Source organism: Corvus brachyrhynchos, unplaced genomic scaffold, assembly GCF_000691975.1.
Source record: "Corvus brachyrhynchos isolate BGI_N302 unplaced genomic scaffold, ASM69197v1 scaffold126, whole genome shotgun sequence".
In the NCBI taxonomy this organism is placed as follows: domain Eukaryota; kingdom Metazoa; phylum Chordata; class Aves; order Passeriformes; family Corvidae; genus Corvus; species Corvus brachyrhynchos.
In genome coordinates this window covers 6,755,738-6,767,289 of record NW_008239283.1, presented here as the reverse complement: position 1 = coordinate 6,767,289, position 11,552 = coordinate 6,755,738, and the positions used below count along the sequence as shown (strand labels likewise).

Genomic DNA, 11,552 nt, shown 5'->3' with positions numbered 1-11,552 from the left:
ATATGGTCTTGGTACTTAGCTAGTAAAGTTATTTTTATGGGTAGGCTTGAGGTCTAAGGTCATCATCTGGGTTGTGCTGGACAACCCGGACAATGAATTTATATCTCAAGTTTAGGAAAAAACCAAACCTTTTTCTTATTAATACACACTTCTTGTATGGAGCCAAAATTCATCCTCAGCTCAAGCTTTGAATGTGCTCTCTGTTGATAGCAGGGCAAGAGAACCAGAGTATAAGCAATTTTATAAATAATATGAATGTATGATATAACTGCATGCCTTTCTTTCAAAACAGCAGAACTCTTACAGTAAAGGCTCACCCTTAAAACATTTCCCTAAATATTGTAAAGGACCAAACCAAATAATCCCTTACAAAATAAAACAAAAACCACAAACCAACCAAAAAACCCCAAACTAAATTACTAAATAAAAAAGCACTACAGCAGCTCAGAATAGAGCATATAACCAACAGTGAGTAAAGTGAAACCTCATCTCAGTGGGGGTTCTTTATCATTAAAGATTAAGACCTTAATTACCTATTTAGAAGACCTTATTAGTTATTGAGCAATTTAACCTTATGTAAACCTGTTACATGAAAAATATGGGTAAGCCAAGGAGTGTCAGTTACAATGTGGTTTCCCTTTGAATCATTAACAGCACAGACCTACCTGGACTTTGTCTTTGATATCTCCAAGAACTTTATCAGTTCCAGAACACGTAACACACCTAAATCCTATTCATGCTCCTTGTTACAAGTGGGTCAGAGGACAAGAGTGCTGCAACTGGGGCTTCTCTTTCACTTGTATTAATAAAATGGCCAATGCTTGAGAGATCAAAGTAGCATTAAAATGGAGAGAAGGAAGAGAGGAGTAAAAATAATCACCCCTCTTGCCCAAATAATTTAAAGAGCATTAGCAATACTTCCAATATTTTCTGTGGGGTTTTTAATTCTCCCCTGCCATGTGAGTGCTTGAAAGACTGCAGTGATGATGGGGAAATAGAGCTATAGTCTGACCTGAAATTAAAAATGCTCAACATGACTCAAGATGAGTAAACTGGATGGTTAAAATATCCTCAGGTCCTGTTACAGTGCTAATTAGAACAATAAGTAAAGAGAAACCACCAGCTTGAAGGGTTGTTTGTTTTTTTTCCAAGGATTTAGCTCTTACGTAAAATCCTTATTGCAAGTGTTTGGTTATGGATAGGAAAGTGGGATGCATCTATTTTACATGAGATGCACAAAGACTATCACAGCAAGATTGCTCAGCACTTATTTACCACCTGGATTATTTTACATTTATTGATCTTGACAAAAACCAGAATGATCTGAGGACCAAGAGAGATTTCAATCTCAGGTAATGTATTTTTAGTGTTGTTGATGGTACATCACATTCCTTCTCTATAACCTTTGATATTCCTTCAGATCCATTATTGCAATTATATTTTCCCCCTGTTCTACTGTCTCTGTTTTTAAACTTGAGGGGCTCTTGATGGAGGGTAGGGGATAAAGCTTTCTGATAAATGTCATAAGCACCTAGACAGCTTTATAGCACAGGCTTTTTATGAGTTATGATGTTTAAAGTAACTTGTGTTTCCAATTCACAATAAAAGTACTTTTCCCCTTTTAGTTATTTAATTTTTTTTTTTTTATTTCTAAAGGGGATCAGCCATAGCAAGAATCATTGGCCAAAATGTCCAGAATTCCAACAGATTTGATCCCACTGTGAAGATGTGGGTGTTTGAAGAGATCATTAATGGAAGAAAACTCTCAGAAATCATCAACCAGGAACATGAAAATGTTAAATATCTGCCTGGATACAAGATACCCCACAATGTGGTAAGTTGAAAAAAAATTAAAAATCACTGAATTTGTTTGATTTTTTTATAAGGGAGGCAATATCTGAAAAAAAAAAAAATTAGGAAGCAATTCACTGTTTTGTTCTGATTTGTCACCTAACTCACTCCATTACAACTCCCTGGAATATAATTCTGTGATTTCTGCTTGTCTCTTATGTCACGTGCAACTTCAAACACCAACTGTGTCTGTGCTGGTATCACACCATCCTCCTCCCTGGCAGAGATCAGCACAACTCTAGAAATGGCAGGCAGAGATCTGTCTACACAGAGCTGACATATTTCAAACTCACAGCATCTTCTGGAAAAACAGGCAAAGCTACTGTTCTCCTTTCTTCTGAAAGAGATATCAAAAGCACAGGCTGTGGCTTACAAGGAGATGAATAATTAGCTATGAGCTCATGGGTGATTTCAGGATAGCTGTAGTTAATAATGCTGTAGATTCCATCAAAAAATATAAGGTATTTATTTTCATGGACATTTAAAATAGCAGGTTACACATCTCTACTTAAATTAATCGTCTTAGATAATTTACTGCTACTGAAGCAAGTGAGGTGAGGGGGTTTGGCTCTTCAAGATTTTGCCAAATGCTACTGTTTTGTGAGTAGTGCCACATTTTTGGAACAGTTGCAGTTTTAAAGGGAAGTTAAAATGCTGCACGTGGTAGGTCTCCTTGCTTGGGGAGTGGCTATATTTAGTATTCCATTTTGTGCTGTGATTGCACATTTGCACTCCTGGTGTTTGAACTTGGCACACAGTTCTCCTGAGTTACAACTGACTTGTCACTGCTATTTTTACAGCCCTCTCGCAGACCAACAGGTTTGCCATCACTCCTTGAGGCCAGCCTCACACTGTCTAGAGCAAAGCCTGAGGCTTCACCAGCAGAAATCAGCTGGTTGCAGTAGAGCCTGGAGGGATCCTCAGACCATTTCCAACTGAGAAAAAAAAAAAACCAAACAAGCTCAGCTTTTCCTTGTATTGCTCTGCAGCACTATAGAGAGACAGGAGCACAGCCTGTGCAGTGCTGCCAGCCTCTGCCCTGCTCCCACTTTGCTGTTTTCCCAGAGAAGCAGCCTGGCTGGCAGCAGCTCTGATTTTCTTGCTGGGAATCCCACTTACTTAAGGGTGTGTGCTCCAAGACTGCATCCAAGAGTGACGTTTTCTCCTATTGTAAACTGCTTCTAGCAGGCTCAAGTTCACTTGCTGTTGCCTCTGTAGCCTGGCTTGGGTTATTATTCTGAACAATGTCAGCATTTGGAGGAAGATACAGCTAGGTAGTCTTTAAGAATGTTGCATAGGTTTTTGTAACTCTTGGGAAAATTACTGTATATTTAAAACAAAGACACATACCTGCCCAAAGATGATGATAATCTCTGCCTTTTGATATAGTTTACTCCTCAGTAACTCAGCTGGCAACCTATGGAAACTGAAGTCTTTCAGAAGAACTTCTGTCTCACCACCCTGGTTTTCTTCTGTGCTCCCCAGTGCTACCACTCATTCCAGAAGAACCATATGGGGTTGGTCAGTTATCATCAGAAATCAGATAATGAAGCTGAACTAGCAAAGGGGCTTCCCAGGACACTGCAAATTTATAAAGTACATAATCTTCCACAGATTATCCACACAGGGTTAAATAATAAAAAAAATTATAAAAAATCCAACCCTAAAATAGTTCAGCTGCTTTGGATATTTCAGGAGAGATCTGTAGCTGCTCGCATGGAGAGCTGGCAGCTATGCCACAGGGCCAGCTAAAATTAAGGACATTTTCATTGCATATGCCATGTCTTTGGCATGATGGTGTCATGCAAGGACTGAGGATTCCTAACTTGGGCTCATTTTGGTTGTCACTCTTGTCCCAGGTGGCTGTGCCAGACGTGGCTGAAGCAGCAAACGGGGCAGATATTTTAGTGTTTGTTCTGCCACATCAATTTATTGGACGAATCTGTGAGCAGATTGCAGGACAGATAAAACCTGGGACATTTGGGATTTCCCTGATCAAGGTAAGTTGTTGTCTACACAGAACCCAATCAATATGGAGTAAATAAACAGCTCCAACTTAAGGGTACGAGCTGCAGCCCTCAGCTGCATGCTCTGCATAAACATGAGCATTTCTTTCTGCAAGAGTTAAAACCTGCCCAGCTTTGCCAGCCCTTCTGCTGCTCTCATGGCCATGGAGAGGGAAGGATGGGGCAACCTATCCAGGCTACGAGTATCTGTCCTTGCCAGTCATGTTTAGTCTGGATCAGCTCCCACTTGGACCAGCATGGAGGTGAAAATGAGTAGAGGGAGGGATGCATAAAGATCTGGTGCTGCTGCCAGAAAAAATACTCAGCAGACTACAGCCTCAGTTAACTCTTAACTGAGAACTCGGAGTCAAAGTGCCTCTTCCAAGTACACGCTAAAGCTGCTCTTGGCAGCATTAAAATGGCAAAATAACATTAATGATTTTGCAAAACTGAAGCAATTTCAATTTGGCAGGAACTGAGGAATCTCTTTTTAAGGTTAGAGAGGTACCAGATTATCATAATCTTAAAAGGAATTAATATTTTAAGAGATTGTCAAACTAAAAGCCAGAGGCAAAGCATAGGAATATAGTCTTATCACTTCTTCTTTTGATTGCATTACAGGAGATATCCCACTTAAAATTGTAATGAGAGAAATGTAATTCAAGATTTCAGACTTCAATACCAGCTCTTCCCCTCTATAAAAATGATCTCGTAAGCAGGACAGAGGAAGGTGGGAGAGGAAAGAAATTTCTGCAACTTTAGCTTAAAAAAACCCAAGAGACTTCAGAATACTCCTTAACACCAAAAAAGCACTCTGATTAATACTTAGATCTTGCAAAAAAGCTACTTCTTATAGACTTAATTTTAAAGGTCTGATCCTGTACTACAGAAATTTAACTGAAAGGAAAAATACAACATCAGAGAAAGAAAGCCTCAGGACAGCACCACTGGATGTGAGGCCTCTTGCAGGATTACCTTGACTGTCACCCCTTCTCCCTGTGCTTGCCTTGAATTTGCAGTTACCAAAGTACAAACCCAGAGCATTTGTATTAATGGTTAAGACTAGTGATTATAAGACCCTTTTTTTTCCAATTAAAACCAGAGAGCTGCAGGCAATAGAACACTTTCTGCTTTACCAGTGCTCTGCTGCTGTCATTTTCCTATTCTAATACCCTGGTTTTGACTATCATCTTTTCAGGGGATTGATGAGGGTCCTGATGGCCTGAAGCTCATCTCTGACCTCATTCGAGAGCAACTGAAAATAGAGATCAGTGTGCTGATGGGGGCCAACATAGCCAAAGAAGTGGCTGATGAGAAGTTCTGTGAAACCACCATTGGTAACTATTGCAAAGAGCCAATTAGAGCTGGGGCTGGGCAACAGGATAACCTCTGGAAGAAGCAGGGGCATGTGACTGGTCCCAGGTGGTTCCTGAGTGGAGCAGTGCCGGCTGAGCTCCTTCAGGGAGCCAGGATTATTTTCTGAGAGTTCAGTGCTGAAAGAGTCAGATTCAAACTGACAGTGGGTTTTAGTGTTGAGAGCTAATTTAATCCATTGAAAATATCACATCTTAATCCTGTTTCTGTAGGAGTTGGTATGGGCCACCTTTTGTGTCTGCAGAGCTCAACACAGAGCACATCAGCAGATGATACACTATCCAGTCTAGATAGAGAAGTGTAATCAGAAGCTCCTATGTGCTCACACTCCCAGAGGTGTATTTCTCCATCTTCAAATTTCTTTGTTTGGAAAAGAAAAGCCAGAAACATTCTGTTCCTCCCGCCCATTTGAACTGCTTGCCAAGACACAGCCTCAGATCCTCCTAGGACTGGGTCTGACCTAATTTGGCAAGTTCATTCAGCAGTTTTTAAAACTCAGAGATTTTTAAAGTCAGTCAAAAGTAAAGTTACATACTTCCATAGCTAGGGAAGGCAAAAGAAAAATAAATTGTGTTGCAATAATGTTCCTTTGCCTTGCAAATGTTACAGTAATGGTGCAAACTGTACCAGCTGGACATTATTTACTGGAAGAGCAACTAGGCACAAATGGGACTAGACATGATTAGGAGACTTGAGCTATGTTAATTCTCCTGGGGGGAATTTAACTTCTGCTGGCCTGGTTTGCAGCCATGCTGTGATGATGACTGTGCAAAGAGCTTTGCCCCTTACCTTTGTCCTCATGGAAAGCCACATAGTCCAGAAACAGCCACCTCAAAGAGAAACGGTGTTGTGAACAAGAACAAGAAGCAAACCTAAAGTTTCTCATGAGATGGCGAGAAACGTCCCAGCTACCAGAGTGTGGTGTCCCAGGCTAGTAAAACTCACACCTGAGCTCCCCCTGAAGGAAACCAAGCTACCTTGCACAAAACTTAAGTGGAACTCCATTCAAAGGCCTTTGCCCAGCTGGCCATGGCCTCTCCGGGCCAAGGCAAACCTCAGTCCCCTTAGCACTAAGGGCTCTCCTTGGCTGAGCACCGTAACAACATGATACATGAACTCTGTAGAATTGGTAGGAAAAAGGTTTTAGCAGTGCCAACCTTCAATTTCATCATCTGTGGATCCCCCTGTAACTGGGAATTAATTGGGCAATAGTCATATGTGCCCCATAATAGCACTTAGCAGTGACACAGGTTTACATATTCAAAGCAGAAATTATACCACTGTCCTGCAGGAAATGGTTTGTAAATAATGTCTTTTGCAAGGTCTGTGGTTGTACACGCTTTCTCAGGCAGAAAGATTCATTAGGGGGTATCCACTTTGAAGAGCTTAAAAGTGTCATTAAGCAATGTTGATCAGCACCCTGGAGATGCCTACACTTAACACTGGCATCGAGCAGCAGGACCTGCTGTTGCACAAATCTCTGGTTTAGCAACACCCTGGGACTGGGATCACAAAAGCTGAAGTGGCTCCTGGAACCTTATTTCAGGTTAATTGCGTGCACTGAAATACTGTAAAAATGGTCTAACTTTCATCCTTCCTTCCCACAGGGTGCAAAAATGAAACACAAGGGGAAATCTTTAAAGAACTAATGCAGACCCCCAATTTCAGAATTACTGTGGTGCCTGACTCTGATACAGTGGAGCTTTGCGGAGCCTTGAAAGTGAGTGTTCCTAAGCCAATGTTTTATTAGGGCCAAATTCTAACCTCACCTGAGTCCTCTGTATGCCATGGGGTCTAATTTGAGTCATGTCACCATGCTTTGGCCACAGACTAAAACTGGTGGCAGGAACAGATGGGAGAGAGGTTTTTTTCTGCTTTGTGATAAATCATTGTTCTTTTTGAAATCATTGGTTTGGTTTTGCCTTTGCTAAAAAAACCCTAAAAAAAATAAACATTTGCACTGGGGTATATACATGTCTGGAGCAAACATGCCAATGGCAGCACTAGGTGGCATATTATTCATATACAGTGAACTACACTTATTTAGGGACTTATTTAGGAGCTCGGAACTGGAAGGTGGGAAGGGAAGCGTGCAGAACAGTGGAGAGGAGTTGTGACGATGTTTAGGATCCTGAGAGATTTGTTTAGAGCTGTAGACAAAGGCAGTTCTACTGATGTTTGTAGGTCAGCCTAAAATTTGATTTACTGCAGCATCTACATAGAATCCATGCCTGCTCAAATCAGAGACCCACAAAGAAAACCTAGAAAGTTATGACTCTGTGTGGGATATTTAAAATAGTTAAATAGAAAGGTCAGTGAGATCCAACTTGGAACTAGCAGAAAAACAAGACACATTGCATACATGCTACATGGTGACAATATTAGTGTCTGAAACAAGCTGCTTGGCTTTTGCCCATGGGAGTAACAGTAGATACTTTATAAAAATCTTATAAAAGTCCAGTGACTTTTGTTTGACATTATCTGACCTGTTTTTTTATAAGATAAACTCATGGCCATAGGAAATTGACCCTTGTTCTGATGAAGAGAGATTTATGGGGTTTCCTTAGAGCTTGGTGCACGCTGATGAGCTGCACACCTTGGCTGACCATTTCCTTCCCTCCCCTGTATTTTGCACTGGCCCATTTTTAGAACATCGTGGCGGTGGGCGCGGGGTTCTGCGATGGACTGAGTTTCGGTGACAACACCAAGGCAGCAGTGATACGCCTGGGCCTCATGGAGATGGTGGCCTTTGCCAAGATGTTCTGCAAGGGACCAGTGTCAATAGCCACCTTTTTGGAAAGCTGTGGGGTCGCTGATCTCATCACCACCTGCTACGGGGGACGCAACAGAAAAGTAGCGGAAGCCTTTGCTCGCACAGGAAAAGTGAGGATTTTGAAATATTTTACTCTAATGCATGAAGAAGTCCTTCTGTGTTTTACAAAGGCATCATTATTTTGTTTACCTTCTTGATAATTGCTGGTATCACAGCAGTATCCCCTCTGATCCAAGTAATTGGTCTTCTCTCTTCTAGTCCATTGAGGAGCTGGAAAATGAGATGCTGAATGGACAAAAGCTGCAAGGTCCTCAGACCTCAGCTGAAGTCTACAAGATTCTGAAACAGAAAAATATGCTTGATAAGTAAGTGCTTTGATTTAAAAAAACAACTAAATCAACAGCAAATTATGAGTGATTCATAACCTCTTTAACAGTACTCCTGTTTAATTATCTTGTTCATTTCTGCAACAACTGGTTTCTACATCTTGGGCCACTGCTAGAGCTTGGCCTGACTCCTCATAGCCAGGGTCAGTTGAATGGGATGAAGGCTGAGCAGTATTAGAAGAAACAAGCCACAGACAGAGTTGGTTCAGGGGATACTGTTAGTACCTAATAGAAGACAGAGCAATATGAGATCACATATTGGAACAGCAAGGCAAACAGTCACAGAATATTCTGAGTTAGAAGGGGCCCAAAGAGATCATCACCAACTCTTAACTGAATGGCCCATACACAGGAAAAAAGAGAAATTATAATATAAAGAAGCCTCCCAGACATCCCCATCCCTCAAACAACATTGAAGGCCATACACAGAATCAACTTGCAGACATGACTTACGGGCCAAAGGGTTTCTTGTTCTCAGTATATCACCACTGCAGCTTGCAGCAGTCCTGCTCTCAGTGCAAACCTGAACTTGGTTATCTCAGTACAAATTTCAGGATCATATTTGTAATCAAAGATTTTTACATGCATTGAACAGGTAACATGTGCTGGTATCAATGCTTTAGTGCCACAAATACTGCTGAGGTAAAAAGTACTTCTAATTGTTTGGGATGATGTAAGATTACAATTTCAAATCTTTGCTTCAACTTACACAACAGAAAAGCTAAACTTCCCTCCATCCCATTCCCTCTCATACATCAGCAGTACTGAGAAGTCAAACACTGCTAAATGAATTAAAAACTTATTAGAATTGGAGCAGATACAGAAGATTCAAGTGGTATTATCTTTCAAAAATGAGAGAGAAAAGGAAAGCTCATTTTGACAGTAGCTTTAAATCACAGCTTGATCTAATAATTATCCTATAATTGCATTTGGTTACATGCTCAGCTCCGAGTCATTCAGTGGACTCATTTTTTACCACATAATGACTAAGACAGCTTGTAAAAGGAAAAGAATCCTTTAAGCCAAGGAAAGAAAATTATTAGACACTTTCATTCTTTTTAGTCCTTTAAATACCAGTAATGACTGCAAATAATATATCCATTTTGCACACAGCAGGAAAAGAAGATATGCAATTCAAGATTGTTTTTAAATAAAAAATACTGGATAGGATTTCTGTCTCCAAAACAGCTTTTCTCTGCTGTTGCTCCCATGATTTGCCCCTCTTTAGATCCTCTTCATTGCCCTACGTAGTCTTCCAGTAAAGGCACCTCCAAGCTAAAATTATATTGTAAAGAGAGACAAAATCTTTCTACTTTCAACAAAACAAAAAAAAATTCTTTCCATTAAAATGGAATAGAAATGTGTAGATAAACTTTTATAAACTATTTTATTTACTACATGCTTCTTTCAGGTTTCCATTATTTACAACAGTCTACAAGATCTGCTACGAGGGTCAATCAATCCAGGATTTCATCATATGCCTGCAGAACCACCCAGAGCACATGTAGAGATCCCTTCTCCTCACCTGGCTGAATTCTCACCTTCCTGGGACTTCTGTCCACTCCCTGGCAATTGAAGTAAAGAAACAGGTCATGTCACACTTGCTGTAAAAGCAGCAAAGAATGTATTTCATTCCCCTTGTCCTGGGGATAAAAAAATCTGCCTTTAATTTCAACGTTATATCTAAGGAATAGGAAACAAATGTAAAACTTAACAGTATTTGATTTGAGTTAGTAACATGGTTATTTCCCAATAATTCTTTTCTTGTTGACTGAAAACAGTTCCCCTTGTAACCTTGTAATTTCCACAACAGAACTCAATAGCTCATGTAAACCTCAACATTTTGCCTGCTGTTACTTACAGAATGGCACAAAAAGCAGAAAAATCAAAGAACTAATCCAAATAGATAAATAATAGTAAAAAAAAAAAAATCCAAGAGCAGTTAGATGCAATCACATGGGCAAATGTCAGGTTTCCATAATTCCCCTCAAACACAAATAATGTTTTGTATTTTGTGACGTTTAGGCCTTCCTTTATTTCCCAGTATAAGCTTATTTGGAAAAACAGGTACTATTACCGTGCTCAGACACACACGAATGTTCATCAGATGTATAAATAAAAGTTTCAGGGGTGGGGGAAAAGGAGAAGAGGTTTGGGATGGGTGTATTGTTTGTTTCAAATCTGGGACACTAGGAATCCTCAGTAGTAATCTGACTAAACTTACTGTATTCCTTTAAAATACAGGAAAAAACAAAATCTGGAATAACCAAAGAAATTTTGTTAGCATCAGATTTTCTCAGCAAATCCTTGTCATTAATTGGTACCAGCTGAGAGGGGAGAAATGGAGGTTGACAGGGAGATGTATCCAGGGTTCAGCTTACAGCTCGTGCACTTGCTGATATTTTGAGGGGGCAACAAGTAAGGGTGACAAACCCTCTGTGATACTTGACTTTTTACACACGTATGGACACAACCGCTACGGACGCACAGAACTCCTGTAAACTGGCATTTCAAACCAGGCTGCATTTTAGCGGCACTGGGAAACTCCACTGGTCTGACACCAGTGCAGCTCCCCACGCCTTTCCAGACTGCAGTCATGTCCTGATCCTGCTCAAACAGCACATCTTACACTCCAGGAGAGAGATCTCCATCTAGTTCTGAATTTTAAACACAAACTGGGTTCACAGACCAGGGTTTTTTTATTGTGCTACCAGTGGCATACATTTTAGAAACACTGAAGTTTTTAAACCTTATAGCTGTACTTGGGTAGCTTTATGTACCTGATGTTTTTCAGAGTTAAAACCATCTACAAAATGAACAGTGGCACATTTTATAAGCTTTAATACCCTTTTGAAAGAAGGCAAACAAAAAGGAAGAGTAACCTACTTTTGCTGTGCTTTATCTGATTTTCTGAAATAGCAGAGAGGAAGGCAAGTTTTTTAAACCTATGTACTTACTGTCATAGTGCTTAGAGGAAAAAAAAAGAGCCAATTATAAACTAATTTCAACTCGTTTTAGAGGAATGATAGGTCTTTCACATTTACCAGAGTAATATATATATAGTAATGTATTGTAATTACAAATATATTTAAAAATCTCAGTCTCACAGTTAGCAAAGCTAGCTCAGGTACCAAAACCAGTGGCTGCAGTATCCCTGATCCT

General features: G+C 40.2%; 1 protein-coding gene across 1 annotated transcript; it reads left to right on the top strand.

The window, feature by feature from the left end:
• The first annotated feature begins 1,635 nt into the window (after nt 1–1,635).
• Nucleotides 1,636–11,192, top strand: LOC103619673 (glycerol-3-phosphate dehydrogenase [NAD(+)], cytoplasmic). The gene is made up of 7 exons (XM_008638230.2): nt 1,636–1,834; nt 3,711–3,851; nt 5,056–5,194; nt 6,839–6,951; nt 7,881–8,114; nt 8,263–8,369; nt 9,802–11,192. The coding sequence occupies exons 1-7, from the start codon at nt 1,727–1,729 to the stop codon at nt 9,896–9,898; spliced, it is 939 nt and encodes a 312-aa protein (XP_008636452.1). The 5' UTR covers nt 1,636–1,726; the 3' UTR covers nt 9,899–11,192.
• Nucleotides 11,193–11,552: the final 360 nt, after the last annotated feature.

Bases quoted from the DNA above. Each gene is read 5' to 3' on its own strand.
- LOC103619673 (XM_008638230.2), top strand. From the start codon at position 1,727: ATGTGGGTGTTTGAAGAGATCATTAATGGAAGAAAACTCTCAGAAATC. The intron at 1,835-3,710 runs GTAAGTTGAAAA...CTCTTGTCCCAG, and splicing joins ACAAGATACCCCACAATGTG to GTGGCTGTGCCAGACGTGGC. The intron at 3,852-5,055 runs GTAAGTTGTTGT...TCATCTTTTCAG, and splicing joins TTGGGATTTCCCTGATCAAG to GGGATTGATGAGGGTCCTGA.